This window comes from Antechinus flavipes, chromosome 4 (assembly GCF_016432865.1).
Source record: "Antechinus flavipes isolate AdamAnt ecotype Samford, QLD, Australia chromosome 4, AdamAnt_v2, whole genome shotgun sequence".
NCBI lineage: Eukaryota > Metazoa > Chordata > Mammalia > Dasyuromorphia > Dasyuridae > Antechinus > Antechinus flavipes.
In genome coordinates this window covers 253872936-253897597 of record NC_067401.1, presented here as the reverse complement: position 1 = coordinate 253897597, position 24662 = coordinate 253872936, and the positions used below count along the sequence as shown (strand labels likewise).

The 24662-nt window shown below is 32.8% G+C and overlaps 1 protein-coding gene across 1 annotated transcript in view; it reads left to right on the top strand.

The window, feature by feature from the left end:
• ME1 (malic enzyme 1) overlaps window positions 1–24662 on the top strand; it is a 271605-nt gene that overhangs the window by 196680 nt on the left and 50263 nt on the right. The window contains exon 7 of the mRNA XM_051997329.1: window positions 20588–20697. Within this exon, the coding sequence (XP_051853289.1) occupies window positions 20588–20697 (110 nt within the window). The remainder of the gene's footprint in view (window positions 1–20587; window positions 20698–24662) is intronic.

Sequence of the window (24662 nt, the reverse complement as noted above, 5' to 3'; positions counted from 1 at the left end):
AAATAAAATAATTCTTTAAACTACTGGAGGTAGGTGGAAATTATACTATATTCCAAACTTTTTTTCAAAATAATGGAGCACGGGCCAAAAGAAAGCATATGTTGGCAAAGTCTTGAATTAAGTCATGGTCACTAATTTTGAGCTACTTTAGGAAAAGAAAATATTAGCAATTTAAATCAAAGCAATTATATACTATACTATATAGCAGTGTTTTAGCTCAGAAAACATTAATCCATTTCAAACATGAGATGATATGTTAGGAAACCCTCCCAATAAACATGGAGAGTGTAACTAGAGATAACACATTATTTTAGCAATCACTGTTTTGATGCTGGTAACCATGACAAGAAAAAATACTTAGTAACTTAGTCATTATTTCAAAAAATATCAATAGCTTTGGTTTCATCTTGGAAAAAAAAGTTTAGAGTTTACATATTAATACAGATCTTTTGTTTTGGGCTGCAGTGTCATTGAGAGCAAGTCAAATTTCTGATTTACATTCGATTTATATGTATATCAAACTCCGTTTCTGTGAATGATGGTGAGAGATTAAACTTTTTGTGTATCAAGTACAGTTCCACATTCCTTTATAGTCTACTACTAAATAAGTTTTTCAAAAGTTGACAAGAATAATGACATCTTTTTTCAGTATTTAATATGAGGTATGAATAAAAAATAAAAAATATTGTTTTTTATGTGAAAATATTTATCTATTTTTCTAATTGCATGTAAAAAACATTAAAAAATTTTTTTAAATGTTAAGTTCCAAATTCTGTTTCTCCAAGAGTCAACTAGATGCAATAATGAATGAAGCACCAGCCCTAAACTGGAGTCAGGAAGACTTGAGTTCAGATCCAGCCTCAGACACTTAATACTTTCTGGCTGTATGACCCTGGGCAAGTCACTTAATCTCAATTGCCTCAGTAAGATAAAGAATAAGAACAAATTTTATTCTTCCCTCTTAATACCCACCCCCACTGAAATGGCAGACAATTAGAGATTATACATGTACAGTCATTCAAAACAAATGTCCACACTTGCCATGTTGTAAAAGAAAAAAAAATCCTCACCCAAAAAAGCAAAAAAAAAAAAAGTTTTTTTTAAAGTATACTTTGCAAATCACTATTGATCAGAGAAATACAAATTAAGACAACTCTGAGATACCACTACACACCTGTCAGATTGGCTAAGATGACAGGAAAAAATAATGATGAATGTTGGAGGGGATACAGGAAAACTGGGACACTGATGCATTGTTGGTGGAGTTGTGAACGAATCCAACCATTCTAGAGAGCAATCTGGAATTATGCCCAAAAAGTTATCAAACTGTGCATACCCTTTGATCCAGCAGTGTTACTTCTGGGCATATATTCCAAAGAAATAATAAAGAAGGGAAAGGGACCTGTATGTGCCAAAATGTTTGTGGCAGCCCTGTTTGTAGTGGCTAGAAACTGGAAAATGAATGGATGCCCATCAATTGGAGAATGGCTGGGTAAATTGTGGTATATGAATGTTATGGAATATTATTGTTCTGTAAGAAATGACCAGCAGGATGAATACAGAGAGGCTTGGAGAGACTTCCATGAACTGATGGTAAATGAAATGAGCAGAACCAGGAGATCATTATACACTTCGACAATGATATTGTATGAGGATGTATTCTGATGGAAGTGGATTTCTTTGACAAAGAGACCTAACTCAGTTTCAATTGATAAATGATGGACAGAAGCAGCTACATCCAAAGAAAGAACCTTGGGAAATGAATGTGAACTATTTGCATTTTTGTTTTTCTTCCCAGATTATTTATACCTTTTGAATTCAATTCTCCCTGTGCAACAAGAGAACTGTTCGGTTCTGCACACATATATTATATCTAGGATATATTGCAACATATCTAACATATATAAAACTGCTTGCTATCTAGGGGAGGGGGTGGAGAGAGGGAGGGGAAGAACAGAAGCGAGTGCAAGGGATAATGTTGTAAAACCCTGGCATGGGTTCTGTCAATAAAAAGTTATTATAAAATAAAATAAAATTTTTAAAAAAGTATGCTTTGATCTGCATTCATATGTCATCAGTTCTTCCTCTCAAGATGATTTTTCATAAGTCCTTCAGAATTGTCTTAGATGATTGTATTGCTGACAGTAGCTAAGTTATTCACAATTGGTCATCATACAATATTACTGTTATTGTGTACACTGTTCTCATGGTTCTTCTCATCTCACTCAGCATCAATTTGTGTAATCTTTCCAGGTTTTTCTGAAATTCACCTGCTTATTTCTTACAGCACAAAAGTACTCCATTATCTTCATATATTAGTCTGTGTGCTATTGCCTAATTGATGAACATTCCCTTGGTTTCCAATTCTTTGCCACCACAAAAAGAACTGCTATAAATATTTTGGTACATGTACTGCCTTTTCCCTCAGTTCCCAATTACTCTCCAGAATGATTGGATCAATTGACAACTCCACTAATAGTATATTAGTGTCCCAGTTTTTCCACATACCCTCTTACATTTATCATTTTCCTTATCTGTCATATAGGTGTGAGATGTTATCTCAGAATTGTTTCAATTTCTCTAATCAGTAGTGATTTAGAGTATTTCTCCAGTAGAGTATTTTACCTGTAGTTGGCTTTGATTTCTTCATCTGAAAACTTCCAGTTCATATCTTTTGACCATTTATCAATTGAGGAATGACTTGTATTCTTATAAATTTGACTCAGTTCTCTATATATTTGGGAAATGAGATCTTTATCAGAGAAACTTGTTTTAAAAAACTTATTGCTTTCTTTTTGATCTTGACTGCATTGGTTTTATTTGTGGAATGACTTTTTAATTAAATATAATCATAATTATTTATTTCATATTCTAAGGCTCTCCAGCACTTGTTTGATCATAATTTCTTTCCTTATCCATAAGTTGAAGAAGTAAACTATTCTGTGCACTCCTAATTTGTTGATCCCTAATGAGATCACTGTGTCTAATTCTTGTACCCATTTTCATTTTATCTTGGCATATAGAGTGAAATGTTGATCTGAACATAGTTTCTACCAAACAGTTTTCTAGTCTTCCCAGCAGTTTTACTCAGATAGTGTGTTCTTGTCCCAAAGCTTGGTATTTTATTGTAATTACTGTAATTTAAAGTATATATTATTGTTTTAAAAATAAGGATTGTCCCATTTGACAGGAAACTCAAATATGATAATGCCATTGCTAAAAATATTTTTAGTAAACTAAAAACTGCCTTCAGAAACTTGTTTCACAGCCTTTTGAATAATTTCAGTGCTGTCAAGTTTTGATCCTTTTAGAATCAAATTTTCAAAGCAAGTATTCTTTACTTTGAACTGTTTTTGTTAGTATTATAATTTTTTTCTTTCTGATTCATATTTTGATTAAATCTAAAAGAAGAAAGGAAGGATATCTTTCTGTGAGATTGGGGAAGAAGGATGAAAGAATGTGAAGATGGATAAATTGAGCCCAAAATAAGGACAACATCACACTTGAATGGCTTTTCTTGTCTTTTGTCAAATCTTTTTAAAAAAATGTTTAAAAGAAAGAAAGGGAAAAAAGTATGGAAACTCTGGGCCAATAAGCTTGACTCTGATTTCTTGTAAAATTTGGGAACATTTGGTTCAATTCAACAAATATTTATTAAGTTTCTGTGTATGTCTGGGATTTTGTGCTAGTTGTTCGTAATACAAAGACAAAAATAAAACCAATTAATTGTTCCCCCAGCATTTTCATTTTTAAAAATATAAGCACCTTAACTTTATCAAAGGGTTAGACTACTGCATTGATGTAGATCTGGACAAAAATCTGATCTGGTCCAGTGACATAAAGTGTATTGACATGCATGTGGCTAAAGAAATGTTAAAGGCTTTTCTTCTATACCTCCTGAATCTTTCTTAAGGAGCAGGTGTAAATGGATTAGGCTGAAAAAGGAAGAATGGTTAAAAATGGTAATTAAAGAATGATACCTACTACTAAAGTAGTAAAGGGAAGCAATCAATAGAAGAGAATTCAAAGAGCAGGCACTAGGCTTGTTTATTCATAACTGGGGAAAACCAAAAACTGTCAGTACCTCTAGAACTAGAGGTGGAGGCTAGATAATATTTTGATAGTATAAATGATGAGTAACCCTTTTCAAAGTGTAATGATACATTGGTAAATATTACGTTGGAGGAAGATTTCTAGTGAAATTACAAAGAATCTGTTTTTGGCCATATACTGTATAAAAATGCCATATAAAAATATTACTAGTTTCAGCAAAGAAATAAATAGGATACTTATCACATTTGTAGGTGACATGACACTAAGAAGGAATAAAATTTCCTTTACCTTACTTTCTCTACTTTCACTATACATGACAGATATAAAAGATTTGCAAGATAACTTTATTTTAGGTTTCTAGATGGGAGAGGATTTAAAAAAAAAAAAAGTTGTATCGTTTTCATCACAATATCCAAAATGAAGAATTATAAATGAAAGCACATTACTTGCACCATTTAGCACCTATATATGTCTTCAGATCTCACTAAGAAAACATTATAAATTTACAACTGAACCACATTGTACCCTAAACACTGAAGGCAAACCATCCTGTGGGAATTTCATCCCAACCACTGAGAGATTATGACAGGCCTAGAGCCACATAGCCAAGTAATTAGTAGATACTGAAATATAATTTAGGAAGCCCTGATTGTGCTTCACATGATGAAACCACAAAGTCTTGCTTCCTCTGAACTTAATCATATGTCTTCTAACACAGTTAAACTAATAATATATAACACATAGTAAGCAGTATGAAAGCAATTCCTAAAAAATGTTTTTAAAACCATTTTTCAATCTATTTAGAAACCAAAAAAGGAGAGGAAACATCTATGACAAGTACATTTGTACATGAGAGGTTCTTTGTTGTCACCATATATTTTCTTAGTTTACTGACTCCTGATATATTTAGTACTTCTGTATTTTAGGTCATTTTAAATTGATCTTGTAATGCCGGAGAAACTGAGGCAGGAGAGAGATTAGAGAGTTTTTAATATTTTATTAATGGGAGAGTAAGATTGACTGGACAGGACTCTCGTCTCAAATTATCCAGTCGGACAGAGATAAGTATACTGGGACCAAGGAATCCATGTTGGTCCCAGGGCTGGAGGAGACTGTCATTCCAAATAATCCAGCATCCAGCTGCCAGCCTCCAGCAATGAATGGAGGAACCCCAACTTCTTAAATATGTTTTCTCTAAACAAAGGAAGAGGTAAGAAGTGAGGGAAAACCTCTATCAGGATAGGAAGGCCATAAATCCTAGAAAACCCAGAGACTGAATACAAAGAAGTAAAGATATCAATGAGATATCTTGGAATATTTTAGAGGGATATTGTAAATCCTTGAGGACAGAAAAGAGTCAGGAGGCCTACTCTCTTGTTTATCTTGCTAATTTATAACCTTTGAACAAATAGTCCCCAGTCTTACTGGATCAGAGGGGGATTTACAACAGAGATTGAGACAGAACAGGTAAGGAAACTGAGACAAGGGAAACTCATACAGGGAAACTGAGTCAGGACAGTTAAAGAGAACTGTGGCATAACAATCTAACTAAAGAATCTTCTTGGATGATAGAGTGATATTTTGTAAACAAGGAGTAGAAAATTTTTCTCTTTTAATAATCTACATTTTCTTTCTTCCTTTAACTCTTTGCCCATCTTCTATATATGCTCCCTTTTTTGTTACTGCAAGAACAATAGTAACAACAGAAAATCAGTTTGGAGGAGGAGTAGAAAATGAATGTCAAGTGAAGACATCAGTATTAATCATCTCAAATTTTAGACCTAAGAGAAACCTTGAGGACTCTCTTACATCATAGCCCACTGACAGTGAGAGCAATTGAGAAAATTTCTGGCAACATGTACCATTTTGAAACAGAAGTACCCCTTTCTTCTATCATTCCTTCTCTCATTTTCCCTTGTGACTTTTTTTTCCCTAACCTCTGCCTAAAGGAATGTAAATTTTCATCCCTGAGACCTCTCAAGATATCCCAGGGTTCATGTGCTAGATTTCTTTCTTAAGGGAATGACTTAAATTCAGATCACTTTGGCTCGCATTTATTTGCCAATAAAAGATCTCAGACCAAACCCCACTTAATCTTTGTTTGGGCCTTGATTGCCTCAGCGTGAATGTAAATCGTAGTTGTGTCAGTTTTGGCCAGAAATCCAGAGGATCTTTCCTTTCCAGATTAACTTTTTTTTCCTGAGTAGGTAAATTTTAAAAAGGCTGCCTCAGTTCTTACTACCCTTAATCTCTGAATGGGTTGGTTGTCTCTACCGAGACCTGCTAAAGACCATAGTTTAAGAAAGCCAGGGTCTTCCACAGTATCCAGAGTCATCTCCAATTATTTTGACCAGTATCTGGTCACTAGACCCAGACAACTCTGAAGGAGAAAGTGAGGCCAGTGACTTAACATAGGCCTTCCTTACTTAAACAGTTCACTTGCATGTAACGCTATCATCTCCCTGATGTCTTAATCACCTTCAAGAATAATGGAGTTTTTTCACTTTTCATGTCTTTTTTTTTTCCTAATTGTGTGGTACCTGAAGTTTTTGTTAAATCTGCTTATGACATTGGAGATGTTCTTTCCCTTGATTATTAATGGATTAGGCAATCCTAAATCCTAAATTTCTTTAAGCACAACCACCCAGGGTCACTGATCCAGTGGATAGCTAAATGTTTATTTGGCAGCCACTGGAATTAATCTAATTATTGTACTTCTTTGATAGTAAAACCTGGAGCAACAGTAGGCTTCTATAGCTGTAATTTTGCTGTAGAAGCCTAATCCCAATGAGTATTTCTCTAACCTATATGGTCAAGGTAAACCTGACCACTCATAATTATCTTTAAATAGCTGAGCATTTGGAACTATACCCTAAGGGCCCTCAAACCGTGTGTACCCTTTGATCCAGCAATGTTTCTACTGGGTCTGTGTCCCAAAAAGACCATAAAGGAGGGAAAGGGACCCACATGTGCAAAAAATGTTTGTAGCAGGCCTTTTTTGTAGTGGCAAGAAACTGGAAATAATGACAAAATTATGTGATGATCAGTTCTGATGGATGTGGCTCTTTTCAACAGTGAGATGATTCAGGCCAATTCCAGTGATCTTGTGATCTAAGCCATCTGCTCCCAGAGAGAGACTGGGAACTGAGTGTGGATCACAACATAGTATTTTCATCTTTTTTGTTGTTTGCTTGCTTTTTGCTTTCTTTCTCATTTTTTGCCCTTTTTGATCAAATTTTTCTCATGCAACGTGATAATTGGGGAAATATGTATAGAAGAATTGCACATATTTAACATATGTTGGATTACTTGCCATCTGAGGGTGGGGATGGAGAGAAAAAAAATTGGAACATAAGATTTTTCCTTTTTTTTTTAATTTCTCATTTTGTTTATTTTGTAAAATATTTTCTAATTATATATTTTTTTAAAATTTTAATTTTATTTTATTTAATAATAACTTTGTATTGACAGAATCCATGCCAGGGTAATTTTTTACAACATTATCCCTTGCACTCGCTTATGTTTCGATTTTTCCCCTCCCTCCCTCCACCCCCCCACAAGATGGCAAGCAGTCCTATATGAACATAAGATTTTTCAAGGGTGTGAATATTGAAACTTATCTATGCATATGTTTTGAAAATAAAAAGCTTTAATTACCCAAAAAAAAAATTGTACATTTATGACCTAAAAAAGAAAAGAAAATATATCTCCATTATCTGAGAAATTCTATTGGAAAATATATGGATTTTTACAAACTATTCTTATTAAGCTTGTAAAGTATTTATTAAAATAAATGCCATATATAACAAGTAACTTTAGCACCATTAAAACTTATTGATGTTCTTGCTGTTCTCCACCCTTTCCCTGATAAATATTTCATTTTCTAGATATTCATTTTATTTGTAAGGATAAGGCAGTATTCCCTTATAAGATCGAAAAATTGCTGTTGTTCTTGGTACAATTTAAGGTATGATTCCTTAAAATCTAATAAGAAATCTCATACAAGTTAACAGCAATAATAAATAAAATGTTTAATTTGGCCCATCCTATATGTCAGCTAACCAACTCTCTTTGGAGCTCCAAATTTCCAATGTATAAATTATTTTGAAATATGCTTAATATGGTAATAGTGCTTTTATTGTATATCAACATTGTATATGAAAAATGAATATTATTTGTTTTTTTAAAAATTTAATGACAAATTAAAGAAATATACATTTGCCTGTTTTTCCCTTCTTTTTCCATTGTGTGATAGCATTTTAAATGTAGAATAAATGATCTTCCAGAAGTCATCTTCAAAAAGGTGAAACATAATCCATGAAAAATTATAAATTATTGATAAATAAAAATATTTTTGACATTTGCATAACTAGTATATATTTTTAGTTAATATATTAGATATTTTAATTGATGAAAAGTATTTTACTTTAAGAATTGCATGAGCAGTATTTGCTGCATGCTGCTTATTTACTGCTCATTTCCCATTGGCTACTTGTTCCTCCTTAAATAAATTTACTACTACATGATAGTTATAAGGAAATAATTAAGAGACTTTTAGATGTAAGGGATTTCACATAAGAGATAAGACCAACAGCATGGAAGAGTGGATAAGTCAAAGGCTTTAGGAAATAGAGGTGAAAAAATAGAAATTTTGAAAAGAGCAAATATGTGTATTGTCATTTTTTGTATAATTATTCCTGTAATCAGTAATTTTTATTATGCATATTATTGGTTTCATTTCAGTAAAAAATGATAACATTTGTATTGTTGACAATGACCAAGAAAGAAGTTTGCTTAAATCATAATTCTGTAATCAAATTCTGATTACTAAAACAAAATCTATGCAAAAAGACTATTAAACATAGACAAATATTGATGATTAAAGCTATTCTCATTTTTTTGTTTGTTTATCAAAAGATGAGAAATTTGAACCAGGCATAGATAATTCAGTTCTGCTAACCAACACAGAAAAAGCCCACTCACCATGTTGATTTGTATTCACAATATTTACATTTCACGATTACTTGAAAGTTCTGGTGGAGCAGCTCTACTAAATACTAATCATTTCTACCTCAAGGAAGAATAATATGATTCCTTTGCATATAATATTGTATTTTGAAATGCTTTTGAAATCTGAATGAAGTTTGTTTTTTTTTTAGAAAGCATTAGGCAAATGTTTTTTTGTGAACAGAGAGATTATAGGATCATAGACTTACAATTAGAGGAAGTCTTAGAGGTCATCTAATCCAGTTTTTTCATTTTACAGATAAGGAAAATGAGTTTAGATAGATTATGATTAGCCCAAGGTCACATAAAAAGTGGCAGAGTTTTGAATCCTGATCCATTGACTACTAAAAGCAGTATTCCTTTCCACTGGAATATATTTATAAGTCTAGTTAAATAAGTAATTACTTTGAAGTATATTTTAAAAATCCAAATTCCAGCAGAATACCAATTTTATCACCATGAAAAAGGAGTCAGGATGACATATATAAATCACATGTTTTCTGTTTATTTGAAATCATTAGGTTTTAACATTATTATTAAGTTATACTTCCCCCACTCCCCTATTATATAGCTGTCTTCCAGTAAAGGTATATATAATAAATGATTTTTGCAGACAAACAGCTAGCAGTTCATTGTACACCATTAAACAGACCTCCATGTCAAAATATAACATGATACATTAAAGAGCTCTAGGAAATATCTGGAAGAATACTTACGGATAATGGCAGTATTTCAGTGAGAAATTAAAATAATTTCAAAAAAAGAGAGAATTATCTTTTAATTTTTAATCTTTTCTAAGATTTTAATACATTTCTAAAAATGTATAATGTTGTTACTTATTCATTACAAGTAATTCTTATGCCCATTGCCAATACAGATTGACTGTATCTTCAAATTTTTTTTTTTATAAACCTTATAATTTATTTCTCAAATGTGCCCCCATCAGGGAATTAAATGCTTTTAGTCATAGCAATTATTTCAGAATAATTACTGAATGACTTATCCAGATGATTTTAAAATATATTTGAGTAAGTCTTTAAGTTTTATTTCTATTAAAGTCCAGAACAGCAAGCTTCTGAACCTTGATAGACATAATTAAAATTTTATTTCCAACAAATCATATACCTGGTACTTGACAATATCTTTGAATAAAGTCTAGTCCTACTTAATCTTTAACAAAATCTCTAATACAGGGATTCTTAACCTAGAATCTGTAAACTTAGAAAAAATAACTTTCACTGTAATTGGTTTCCTGTGTAATCTCATGTTTTTAAAACTTTATTCTGAAAAGGGGTTCCCTTTTACCAGGTTTTTAGAGGGTTCCATGACACAAGCAGAATAAAGAACACCTCCTCCCAACCAATAAAGTTTTCAGAAATTTAGATGAAATCACAAACAGTATATTTAAGTGGATATAGTTGCTATATTGGTCTAATTTTCATTCAGAATTTGAGAGAGATTGTCATTAAAGCTTAGTCACTTACAGATTTAGTACTATTTTGGGATAAAAACACCCTATAAAAATTTCCTTTGCAAACATTCTTCTTTACATGTGCAGTAAATTATTAGATCCTAGACTTTTTTTTAATAGTCAAGGTGAAAGCAATCAATCTTGAAGTTGAGATATTTCCATCTGTTCTTCATACAGTAAGACTTGTTAGAAAGTATGTTGCCAATGGCCATATTCCAATTACCTTTCCAATTATGCTATTTGAGTATAAAAGTCTTATTTCAAACATTGCTTGCACAAAATGGTAACAAATATAAACATAAATATTTTTATTGTTAAAAAGTTTATAATATTTCAGATATTAGATATATACTATGTATATATATCAACATATTAATGTGATTTCTCTGATATGTAAAACCCTCATTAAGAAACTTCCTTCCATTTTATGTGGATTACCAGTATATCAGCAATTTGACATCTTAGAATGTTGTCTGGGGTATAGAGGGCCAGAACTCTGGAGAAGCAAGGATACTTACAACAAGGTGTTAATTCAGTGGCATTGATGAGATGATGGTTCTCTCTAGTACACATATACTTAGTATTTAGCATGGTGATGTAATGGTTCTCTAATTTACACATATTTAGAATGCTGTAATGATGTAATTGTAATAGGGTATTTAAGGGCTGAGAAGGGCTGGAAATAAGATATTCCATTTTTGACCATCCTACTGGTGGCTCTCCTGCCTCCTGCAGTTCTCCACTAAGATCAAGCCTGGTCCCTAAATCCTCCAGAAAGCTAGCCTGAATATTATACTGAGGCAGTGACAAACTATATAACTAGTCCAGGGACACAGCTGGTATGAATGAGGCAAGACTTGAATGAAAGTCCTTCTGACTCAGAGATCATCTTTCTATTCTCCATGCTGTGTTATTTAAACAAAAACAATAATCTCAAATGCAGTTTTAATCTCTTAACAATCCAAGTAACCCTCAACCTGTAACCATTGTAGTTAAACAGAAACAGTAGTTTCCAATGTAATGTTTATTATTTATTCTCAATTCAGATAACTCTTAAATTGCAATTATATCCATCAGCTTTTTTATAATGAATACCAATGTTCAGCTTTTAATTGTAGAAACAGGCTTTTGTTTTCAACTTAATCTTAGGCCTTAGATAAACATTTAGAAACACTATAGATTCATTTTATAGGGTTGAGTTTAAAATTTAGGGCCTTTGGTATGTTTCTTTTTCAAGGTAATAATTCTAGTATATTGAGGAAGTAAGGCATTTTGATTAAATTAATTTTGTATTCAGTTCTTGTCCAGAATATTTCTAAAATATGCAAGTATATTTTATTGTTTTAATAATTGAGGTATACTTAAGAGAAATCAGTTTTTATTTGACCATTAGAAATTGTGTATCTTAGGGATTATTGTACTGTAAGGTGTAAAAGTAAAAAATTGATTTGAAATTATACATCCTCTGCTACCTGCTAATAACTATTTGCCCTTGGACAGCAGAGTATCAGTTTATTCATGTGTAAGGTTGGTGGGATAGACAGGATAATTTCTGGTATCCCTCTCAGATTTAAATACCATAATCCACTTCTGTTCTAATTATATCTAATTAGATGTCTGAAATTGGACATACTTCACTCCAAATCACCATTCTAGAAAAATTGTACTGGTTTTTTGCTTAAGATTTTACTATATACTCACTGTGAGAAAGTCACATTAAAGACTCAGTTGTGTTTTGTGTAAATTTTTTTAATGTAGGTTAAGGGAGCAGCTAGATAGCACAGCGGAAAGAGAGCACCAGCCCTTAAGTCCGGGGAATCTGAGTTCAAATTCAGCCTTAGATATGTAACACTATGTCACCTAAGGCAAATCACTTAAGTTAAGAAAAAGTATATCTCCTTGTTTAATTCTGCTTTCCTTCTTTATCTTATTTAGCTTTCTGTATGACCCTTGAATACATTAGGGTTCTGAAAGGACTCTTCCTCCCACCCCATTTAGAATATAAAGAATTCATCAGCTTATACTCCTTTTCATGTTTGCAATTACGTTTACTTATTTCTTTTTACTGTGATACCTGCATTTACTTTTTGGTTTCTACCCAGCAACCTTTCTCAGAAATTCTCAAAAAGTCTTGACTTTCATTAAAGATTCACTTTTTTCTTCTAGTTTTGGCAAATAAGTTACTCTTGGCCTGTTTTGTCTTTGAGAATATTGCAGGGGGGTAACAAATTAGCTTGTGGGACACTCTCTGTTTTTCATAGCCCAATAAATGAGGAATGGTTTTTATATTATTACTTTATTTAAAATAAATTGTACCTCATTATTTAAGTAAAGTAATTTGCCAATCCCTATAATATCATATCACAGGCTTCTTTTTCCTTTGTGGTGATAGCTGCTAAATCCTGTGGAGTCATTACTGTGGCTCCATGGTTCTTTAACTCTTTTACATTGCTTACAGTATTTTTCTTTGATCAGAAACATCTTTAATTTTAGATGTGATGTTCTTGGGGGCTTTTAAACATGGGCTATTTCTTTGAGGATTTAATTAATGGATTCCTTTTTATTTTTATTTTCACCTTGCCCTATGAGATCTGGGTGGTTTTTTTTATAATTCCTTGAAATATGATATCCAGGATAATTTTTTTGGTCATGAATTTCAAGTAGCCCAATTAGTCTTTGATTATCTCTTATTGGCCTGTTTTCATAATCAGTTTTCTTTTTTCTTTTTATTTATTTATTTTTAAATTTTTTTTTAAATTTTTATTTAATAATTACTTTATATTGACACTCGTTTCTGTTCCGATTTTTTTTCCCTCCCTCCCTCCACCCCCTCCCAGTTTTCTTTTTTCACAAAATTTTATATTCTCTTCAATTTTTTCTATCCTTTGATTTTGTTTTAATATTTTTTCTTATGGAATTGATACTTTCTTTTTGGCCCATCTTAATTTTTAGGGAGCTCAATTTTGGAGTAACATTTACCACCATCTGATCTCATTTTTTTTTTCCCTCATTGCTTTATTTTCTGAGGGATTCTTGTAGTGACTGTAGCCAAGATGTTCTTGGATTCATGGAGTTATTCCTTTTCTTGGTTGACAATATAGATTTCTTTCAAGTGCCCAATATTTCTTCATTAAGTTAAACTGTTTCTTCTGTTAAGCTTTTCTCTGAGCCTCAGTTTCTATATTGGGACTTTATGCTTGAGTCTATGCTTTCCATCCTCTATGCTTTGATGATTTAGGCAGGCTCACTTGTGTCCTGAAGGCAGGGGTTAAGAGTAGGTATTGTCTTTTGTATATCCTGTTTTTTGCCTCAGCATCCTGGTTGTTAGATTCAGAATTTGGTTCTGATTTCTTCTTTTTCTCCTTCTACTTTACTGTTCGAGGTCCATTAGTGAGCTCCATTCATTTATTTGACGGGTCCCACTGACAGCAGACTTCCTGTTGGACCTCAGGGTCTTTGCTTCCCCCAAGCTTCCACCTCCCTTTCACTTACTGTGATATTAGGTGTACTTTGGATTATGGGTTAGTGAGATGTTTCTCTGGCACTGCTGTTCATTGGAAGATTCTGTTGGAGTACCAGGCTGCACCGTTTTCCTGGACACTGGCCTGGTCTAGTCTACAGTTCTGAGTCTGCACGATTTCACTTTTTGACATCAGCCAACTTTAGCTGGTCTCTGCATAAAGTTTTGACAAAATTCTGGGAAGCTAGGAGGTCCGGTAAATGAAACCCCTGGTCTGGAGTCAGGAAGACCTGATTTCAAATGTGGCTTCAGACATTTACTAGCTGTGTTCAAACCACTTAATCTTTCTTTGCCTCAGTTTTCTCAACTGTAAAATGGGAAGAATATAGTCATTTATTTCCTAGGTTGTTACAATGAGCAAATGTAATAATAATTGTAAAGTACTTGTAAAATTGTAAAAAAACTTGTAAAATGTTATTTTGTCATTTCTGGCATGCCTTACTCCTGTGACCTCCATTTGGGACTTTCTTGGCAAAGATACTGAAGTGATTTACCATATCCTTCTCCAGTTCATTTTACAAATGAGAAAACTGAGGCAAAAGTGAGGGTTAAGTGGCTTGCTGAGAGTTACACAGTTGGGATCTGAGACCAGATTTAAACTCAGGTCTTCCTGACACACTATCACCTAAGTCTCCTAGCTGTCTATATAGTAAGCACTTAAATGGTAGCTCTGTTGTAAAATGTGTGTATGTATGTGTAAGTGTTATTATTAATTACAATATTAGAATGTATAGAGGAGGTTTTAGCTGTTTCTCTTTGATTTTCTTTTTTATTCCTCCTTCTCTAACATTTTTAGTGCTCTAATGAGGTATTGTTACTGGATACAGGCTTCTTTAGGTCCTTATATGTCATTGTATTCCCATGATTCATCCCAGTATATTTTTATCAGGCTACTGTATTGTTGCATAATGCAAGAAAGAAAATTCCTAAAAATGATTTTAATAGCAATTGGAAAACTCCAGAAATATATCCTAGCAATGTTGCAAATTATTTTCCAGATTTTCAGATCATGTCAACATTATCCAAAATATGAACTATGTTATAAAGGGTAAGCATTCCATAGTGTTTATTTAAACTTAATGTGTGGAATTTGACTGTTTACCTGATTTAAGGGGAAAAAAAAGCTAAAACACTTTTCAAATAATTTGAATACCAGTGTGAAAATATGGGATTTAGTTTTGGCTATCATGCATGGTAGTATTAGCAACCTCTTATTAAAATGTTATAATTATATAAGTCCTATTTTATCAGATTTTCATTTAATTTTGGTCTGGTTTGTTCAGATAATAATGTATATATCCTGTTAAGAGTGTATAGGAGGTTGCAAGATTAATTGCTTATAGATTAAGAATTAAAGGAAGAATTCAAGTAAAAAGTATTTTAAAAGATAATAAAATTTAATAGAGGTTATAAAACAAAAAGAATTTGTAAAGAAATATTCCATTTCATATTAGACCTGAGGATTAAGTTATCTCAAATACCTTCTTAAACTTGGTTAGTTGCAAAATAAATATTAATGTTAAACAAAATTAACACTGTTTTAATACTACTTGTTAGTTTACATCTATTACTTACTAGAATTTCTCAGATAATAAATTTTGGATTTTTAAAGTCTTGGATGTAATTAATGGCTTTATTTTGCTATCATAAATAATTGACATAATTCTTCTTATACGTACATCTGCAATTTAAAGATTTATTTTTTGCCAGTGATACTTCAGACATAAGATATGCCTTACTATGTGCTGGGCACTGTGCTTAATGCTTTTTGCAAATTTTTTTTATTATAACGACAGTACATATGCATAGGTAATTTTTTACAACATTATCCCTTGCACTCACTTCTGTTCCAGTTTTTTCCTTCTCTCCCTCCACTCCCTCCTCTAGATGTCAGGCAGTCTTATACATGTTAAATATGTTATCGTATATCCTAGATACAATATATGTGTGCAGAACCAAACTTGTTGCACAGGGAAAATTGGATTCAGAAGGTAAAAATAACCTGGGAAGAAAAACAAAAATGCAAACAGTTTACACTCATTTCCCAGTGTTCCTTCTCTGGATGTAGCCGATTCTGTCCATCATTGATTAGTTGGAACTGAATTAGATTTCCTCTTTGTCTAAGAAATCCACTTCCATCAGAATACATCCTCATACAATATCGTTGTTGAAGTGTATAATGATCTCCTGGTTCTGCTCATTTCACTCAGCATCAGTTCATGTAAGTCTCGCCAAACCTCTCTGTATTCATCTTGCTGGTCATTTCTTACAGAACAATAATATTCCATAACATTCATATACCACAATTTACCCAACCATTCTCCAATTGATGGACATCCATTCATTTTCCAGTTTCTAGCCACTACAAATAGGGCTGCTACAAACATTTTGGCACATACAGGTCCTTTTCCCTTCTATAGTATCTCTTTGTAAGACCAGTAGTAGCACTGCTGGATCAAAGGGTATGCACAAGTTGATAACTTTTTGGGCATAATTCCAGATTGCTCTCCAGAATGGTTGTATTCGTTCACAGTTCCACCAACAATGCATCAGTGTCCCAGTTTTCCCGCATCCCCTCCAACATTCATCATTATTTTTTCCTGTCATCTTAGCCAGTCTGACAGGTGTGTAGTGGTATCTTAGCTTGCGTTTCTCGGATCAGTAGTGATTTGGAACACACTTTTATATGAGTAGAAATAGTTTTAATTTCATCATCTGGAAATTGTCTGTTCATATCCTTTGACCCTTTATCAATTGGAGAATGACTTGATTTCTTATACATTAGATTTAATTCTCTATATATTTTGGAAATGAGGCCTTTATCAGAACCTTTAACTGTGAAGAAGTTTTCCCAGTTTGTTGCTTCCCTTCTAATCTTCTTTGCATTAGTTTTATTTGTACAGAGGCTTTTTAATTTGATATAATCAAAATTTTCTATTTTGTGATCAGTAATGGTCTCTAGTTCTTCTTTGGTCACAAATTCCTTCCTCCTCTACAAGTCTGAGAGGTAAACTATCCTATGTTCCTCTAATTTATTTATGATCTTGTTCTTTATGCTTAAATCATGGACCCATTTTGATCTTATTTTGGTGTACAGTATTAAGTATGGGTCCATGCCTAATTTCTGCCATGCTAACTTCCAGTTTTCCCAGCAGTTTTTGTCAAATAATGAATTCTTATCCCAAAAGTTGGGATCTTTGGGTTTGTCAAACACTAGATTTCTATAGTTATTGACTATTTTGTCCTATGAACCTAACCTATTCCACTGATCAACTAATCTATTTCTTAGCCAATACGAAATGGTTTTGGTGACTGCTGCTTTATATAGTTTTAGATCAGGTACAGCTAGGGCACCTTCATTTGATTTTTTTTTTCATTAATTCCTTGAAATTCTCGACCTTTTGTTCTTCAATATGAATTTTGTTGTTATTTTTTCTAGGTCATTGTCTGATGGCTATAGCACTAACTAAATAGATTAGTTTAGGGAGTATTGTCATCCTTATTACATTCACTCGGCCTATCCAAAGGCACTTAATATTTTTCCAGTTATTTAAATCTGACTTTATTTGTGTGGAAAGTGTTTTGTAATTCTGCTCATATAATTCTTGACTTTCCTTTGGTAGATAGATTCCCAAATATTTTATGCTATCGACATAGCATAAAATATTTTTCTTTCTCATGTTTTTTTCCCCCATAATAGATGATATATACATGTTTGTTCCATTTCTCTTTCCTTCTCTCCATTTTATATGACTGAATGGGCGGTTGCCTCAATCCAACTAAGACCTGTTACAGACCTTAGCTTAAAAAGGCCAAGGACCCCCATTGCATCCAGGGCCATTGCCAGTCATCCTGTTCTATATCTGACCAGTGAACCAGATGGCTCTGGAGGAAAGAGTGAGAGAGGTGACTTTGTACAGCCCTTCTGCCTCAAATATAATTCACTCACCTGTCATGGCATCCCCTCCCTGATATCCCCTCTTCAAGAATGAAGGACAAACAACAAAATGACTGTATCCTATAAGATCATCTTTAGGGGATCTCATCCTGAGCTTGCCAACCTTCCTCATTTTCTCCTCTTGTCTCAAAGAAATGACTAGTTATTACCCAGAGAGAGAAAAAGAGAGAGAGACTGACATTTGAGCTCTAGAGAGAGGTGGGATGTATAATTTTATGTCATGGTGTTCACACAGTGATTTTTTTCCTGGGTATATGATAAAGACAAAATTTTTAGAATGGTCAACGACTTCATCCAGGAGGCTTTACCATGCAACCAGCCCAATGCCATCTACAAACAGAAATCAAGTATTTTTTCTCCTCACTGAGTCTCTCTCTTTTAAAATGTGGACCACAACAGTTTTTGACTCTTCGTGTATTCATTGTGAGAGTTTATTCACAATGGTTAAACTTTTATATGGGATTATTGTAGTGGGTAATGTCCTTCATTCCCTTTTTTTCCTGGTTTAATAACATTTAAGTAGTTAGGTTTGGGTTGTTTTTTCTATAACAAGAAGAGATTCTCAGAGCAGTCTATCCTTTATAGTTGTATGAAAGCAGAAAAGCATAAGTTGTATAGAAAGAACACAAGTGACTGAAAAGGTAGATTAGGGATAGACTATAGAAGGCCCTGGATTTCAGAAGTTCATTAGTCAAAAGAACAAGGAATGACACTACTGAAGTTGTAGTACTGTAAGAAATTTGATCTGGCAGCATTGTAAAGGATAGACTGCTCTGACAATCCCTTCTCTCCTTCTTCCACACAATTCTCTAAAAACCAATATGACAGTGAAACATAGGAAGGAAGAATAAAAAGAAAAAAGACAACTAGAGAATATCATTTCTAAAATCGATGTCTATGTAGAACCACTAACTTGTTATAGAAAAAAATCAATAAAAAACTAGAATGGCTATGAAACAGATGGAATGTGATATTAAAACAGTCCAAACCTAACTACTTAATAGAAGGTTAATTAAGTCAATACGATTTATTAAGTACTTTTTATGTGCCTGGCATAGTGGAAGGAAGAGGAGGGTTTGAATACAAAACTAAAGCACTCCCTACTTTCAAGGAACTTACCTTCTGTTAGGGAAGATAGCATTTACATATATCTTTATATAAGGAATAAATACAAAGTAGGTTGTTTTTTTTTTTGTTCAGAGGAAAACAGTTAAAGACATTTTTAAAAAACGTCATGCAGAAGTTTTAAAAATATCATACATCCTTAAGGTGAGTGCTGAAGGAAACTTAGAGATTCTAAGAGGCCAAAGAGAAAAGGGAGAGTATTCCATGTCTGGAAGATAGAGATGGAGGATCCCATGTGCAGAACAACATGTAGGCGATATGATTAGATTGCATAGTGTGTGGAGGAAAGTAGTGTGCCAGAAAATGTGAAAGGAACAAGGAGCCAGGTTATTAAGATATTTAAATGCCAGACAGAGCCATGGGGGTTTACTGAGTAGGGGAGTAACACAATCAGATTTGTGTATCACAAAACTCACTTTTGTCATCTGTGTGAAGGATGGATTTGAAACCGGGATAGACCTAAGGTAATAGTAGTATGATTGAAGAGGAAGAAATGTATGTGGGAAAATATGGAGATAAAAATAACAAGACCTAACAATTGATTTGGTGATGAGGGATAAGAAAGTCAGTGAAGAAGTGAGGATGATCCCAATTGACTGATTGGAAAGATGGCGGTATAGTTGACAGTGTAAGAGGAAGCCTGAAAGAGGGATGAGTTTGGGAGAAAAGATGATAAATTCTGTTGTAGATATGTTGCATTTGAGATGCCTACTGAACACCCAGTTAGAATGAACTTTAGATGGTTGATGATTTAGTATTAGAAGGGAGAGAGACCCTAGAGAGGATTATGTAGATCTGGAAATTATATGCCTAAAGATGAAGACTAGAACCTCTTCAACCATAGGCAGAGTCTCTGTTTTTATTTATTTATATATATATATATATTTCTATATATTTATAGAGTTATATATATAGTTATTTAAGGCCTCTGTTCTTGTTATTGCTTGACCATGTTGCAAAGGAGGGTATTTTTCAGCAATGAGTACATGTGGTATCTCATATATAGAAAACACATTTAAAAGGCACTAATAAATCAAATTTTAAAAAAGAAACATTCATGAAACCTGTTTTTTCATTTGTCATATTTGCATTAAATTATTTTGATACCTATTGAGTCCTTTCTAATAGTTTTTATAGCAATGAGAACATATAATATTTTCCCTTTTTTGCATTTATTCTTTCTGTGGGATATCCTGAAATAGATTCCTTGAAGATGGTGTCACCTTGAGCAGATATCTCTTCTTTGTCAGTTCCAGGATTTCTATAGATTCTATTTGCTACTTCTACATGTAATACATCGAGTACTGGGGTGACGAATCCAAATTCGGTTGTTCTACAATATTATGACAAGTAATTTCTTAATTTAAAATGAAAATATTGTCATTTGTCCTTCAGATTTCCAATTCTATGTTGGCATGACTTTTTAAAAGCATATGTTTTTTTATCTCTACAGGTATGGAATGAATTGCCTTATTCAGTTTGAAGATTTTGCCAATACAAATGCATTCCGTCTTTTGGAGAAGTACCGGAACAAATATTGTACATTCAATGATGACATTCAAGGTAATAAAATTTTCTGTTTTCCTTGTATTAAAGGTAACAACAGTGTGTTCCACTTAGCTTATATGAATTTTATTCAGACTGATATACCCAAAAAAATGCTTTGTGACAAGATAATGCATCAATATTCAATAGATGGAGAGTGAATAATTGAGAAGTCAACCCCCCAGTGCCACTTTTTCTACTATTTCTAGTTATTCAGACAAAGAAAGAGTATTAAGTATCAGGACTAGAAAAGACTTTAAAGATTATCTAGTCCATCCCCTCATTTCACAGATAGAAAACTAACACTTAGAGTCTGTGAAGGAAAAAATAAACCAGCTTGTAAAAACCTGACTCTATAAATAGGTTTGAAAATAATATTCAATCTCCATTCAACCATCTTTGCAAATTCTACACTGTTGTTATCATAGTTATCTTTAAAAGTTCTGTACATTTCCCCTCTTTACTCAGCTTTACTATCCACAACAGATTGCCTACCTCATCTTTACCCTAGAAGGAGGCACCCTACTGGAGGTCTTACCACTTTCTCTTACCACTTCTTGTCCTGTATCTGATCTCCTCTGCCTAAAAAACAATGTTCCCCCACTTTCAATTAATTTTAGCACAGTAAACATTAATCACTTAGTTGTATGCAAGGTACTGTGATAATCACTGAAGACACTAAGGCAAAAAAGAAAACATCTCATTAATCAAAAAAATCTATATTTTAGTTCTGTCATCTTGTGTCTGCCTAGCGCCTATAGTAACTGGTGGTAACAAGCTATAATTAAGAAAAGATATATTTATATATAATATGTAGATACAGTGTTCCTACTTAGCATATGATGGGTGACAGGAAGTGGCTAAAACCAAGAAATATTATTGATAGAACCTAGAAGAGCCATGGACAAGAAAAACTTACAGTAGGGGATATATGTGAGTGAACAGGAAATATCTTATATACTGAATATCTTATATAATGAAGTAAACCAAATCTGAGAATCAACAATAGGTATAGAGGATCTATTCATTCATTTCAGTTCAATTCAACAACTATTTAATAAGTACTTAATGTGTACAAAGTATTGTGTGGTTATAAAGGAGACCTTGGGGCTTCTGATAAAATGGTAGAGTTCTAGGATGCCCAAATATCACTTTATCAGGATTCGGAGATGCATCCTCCAACTAGGCAATATAATGAATCACTTTTAGACTCCTTCACCACTCAAGGAGTCCAGTGGGACACCCTATGAATCCTCAAACCAGCCCTAGTCTAGCAGAGAGAACAGCTTCAGGGCCATTGAGGCAGGGTCCACCAAGGCACCAGTGATCCCAGCCAAAAGACCCTAGGCAAAATCCAGCTATTCTTGAAGTCCAGTGGCTATAAATAGGAAAAATATACATATTTTTCAGTTGCACATGATACCTTTTCAAAAATTGATCATTTATTGGGGCTTAAAGCTCGTATCAAAAAGTGTGAATTTAAATACTAAATGCATTATCTACTCATCAAAATGCAGCAGGAAAAAAACATATATATATATTTGATAAAATCACCCAAAAGAAAGAATTTAGATGTAATTGGAGATAAATAGCACTGTAGAAAACTGGTGGGTCAAAGAGTCAATTATAGAAATAATATAAATTTCATCAAAGAAAATGACAATAATAAGACAACAACACAAAAACTGAAGGGTTGCAGTTCTGTTCGTAAATATGTATCTCTAAATGTTTTTATCAACAAAAGAGAGAAAAAACCAAATTGATTGGCATGTAATTTTTTTAAAAATCAGCATTGAACAAATTGAAATCTTTAACTGTCTAAAAAAGTAAAACTTAGAAATACTGAAAAGTATTTGACTAATAATGTTAGAAGCAAAAAATCATCAAATTGATAAGTAAAACTAGAAACTACAAAAAAAAAACAACAACATGTTTTTAAAAGTTAGGAAAACCAAATTGTATAAAAAATGAAAAACTACCTATAGCAATTGAAAAGGAAATAATAAAAATTATTAGAAAGTCTTTGCCCATTTACATGCTAACAAAATTGTCACCTTAGAGAAAATAGATGCTTATAAAATATAATCAAATTAACAAAATTAGAAAATAGATCAATTTACTAACCCAATATTGGTGGGGGGAGGGGGGGGGAGAACAAGCCATAAAATAATTCCCAAAGAAAATAGCTTTATGACCACATGGATTCATGAGTGATTTCTAGAAAATGTTCAAAAAACCAAGTCATATAATATGTAAGTTCTTTTCAATAATAAATGAACTGGAAGGTACCCTTCCAGTTCTTTGTTGTTGTTGTCATTGCTACATCTGAGTCTTCGTGATCCCATTTGGGATTTTCTTGGATGGATGTGAACACAGAAAGATGAATCTTTCTGACTACAGGCCTGGTACTGTATTCACTGTTCCACCTAGCTGCCAATCCTTTCCTATGGTACACATATAATCATGATACCTAAACCAGGAAGAAAGAAAACTACAGACCAAAAATCCCTAATGAATATTGATGCAGAATTTTTAAATATAATATTAGCAAGTGGGCTGCAACAGTAATTTGTAAAATTATATGCTATGACCCAGTTGGATTTATTATAATGGAAATGCAAAGTTGGTTTGACATAAGAAAACGTATAAATAGTGAAAGAAAAAGAAATTGAAATAAGCATAGACAAAAATAAACAAGATTATGTGATAGTATATACTTAGAAAACAAGATAGTGAAAAAAATAACTTCAGCAAAATTACAAGATAAAATCTAAACCCACATAAATTAGCATCCTTACATATAACTAAGAAAAACCAGCAAGAAGAGCTAGAAAGAGACATCCCATTCAAAATAAATATATAGTTGTGAAACTTTTTGTTTAGGCTACAAGTCAATGATCTCTCCCATTCCTTTCTGGAACTATATATCTCACAATATTTTTTGCCATCTTCCCCTTTTCATACCTTTACATTGAAATCAAATATCAAGGTATATACTAATTTAACTTAAAAGGGTGTTCTTTATGTGATTTCTTGGCACTTCTAAACAAAAACTATTTTCATGGCAACCATATGGCAGAGACTTGTCATGAGCCCTGCAATATGACATGCCCAAATATCCCATGTAATAGTTTCTTGTTGTTTTTGGATATGCTATTAAAAAACAAAAAAACAACCTATGTATTCTTTTAAATTTGTCTTTCCAAGGAAAATATCTGAATGAGAAAGAATTAATACATTCAGAATTTAGATTAAAGGATAGGTTTTTCATTTTATTTTTTCATGGGTTTTTTTCCCCTTTTGGTCTGTTTCACAACATGATTTGTATGACTGAATATGTTTAACTTAGATCAAATTGCTTACCATCTCAGGGAAGTGGGAGGGAAAGGAAAGGAGGGAAAAATGTGGAACTCAAAAAATTTTTAAAATAAATGTTAAAATTTGTCTTTATTACATAAATGGGAAAAATTAAACTTTATTTTGAAAAATAAAAGCAAGAATAAGGGGGGGAAAAAGAATATCTGAGCTATCCTTAAATTTAACTGCATCTTCCTTTCATCATCTGGCTATAGTCACCACAAGAATTTAGAATACCAGCAGCTAAGTTAATTTTTTTAGTTTTTCAAACCATAATTCTTAGTATACCTTGCCCCCTTTTCTGCCCCTTGACAAAGGCATTTCAGAACCAAAAGGGAACTATACAAGATTGAATGTCATTTCTATTTTTCTTAGCTTCATGGGTTGCCATGGCCAAAGGATTCATCATTGAGTCATCAGCTATAATGAGTCTTCATACTTAACTAAATTATGACCTCAGAAGACAAAAAAAAAAATCTATTTCTGAGGCTCTTCTCAAAACTTTTCTAGCATAATATAACCTGCCATAAACTTATGCTTTTCTGCTACTGCCAAGTACCCAAGGTTATCCTCTATGACATGATGAAGAAAAAATTAGTATGGGAGAAAAATCATAGAATCTTAGA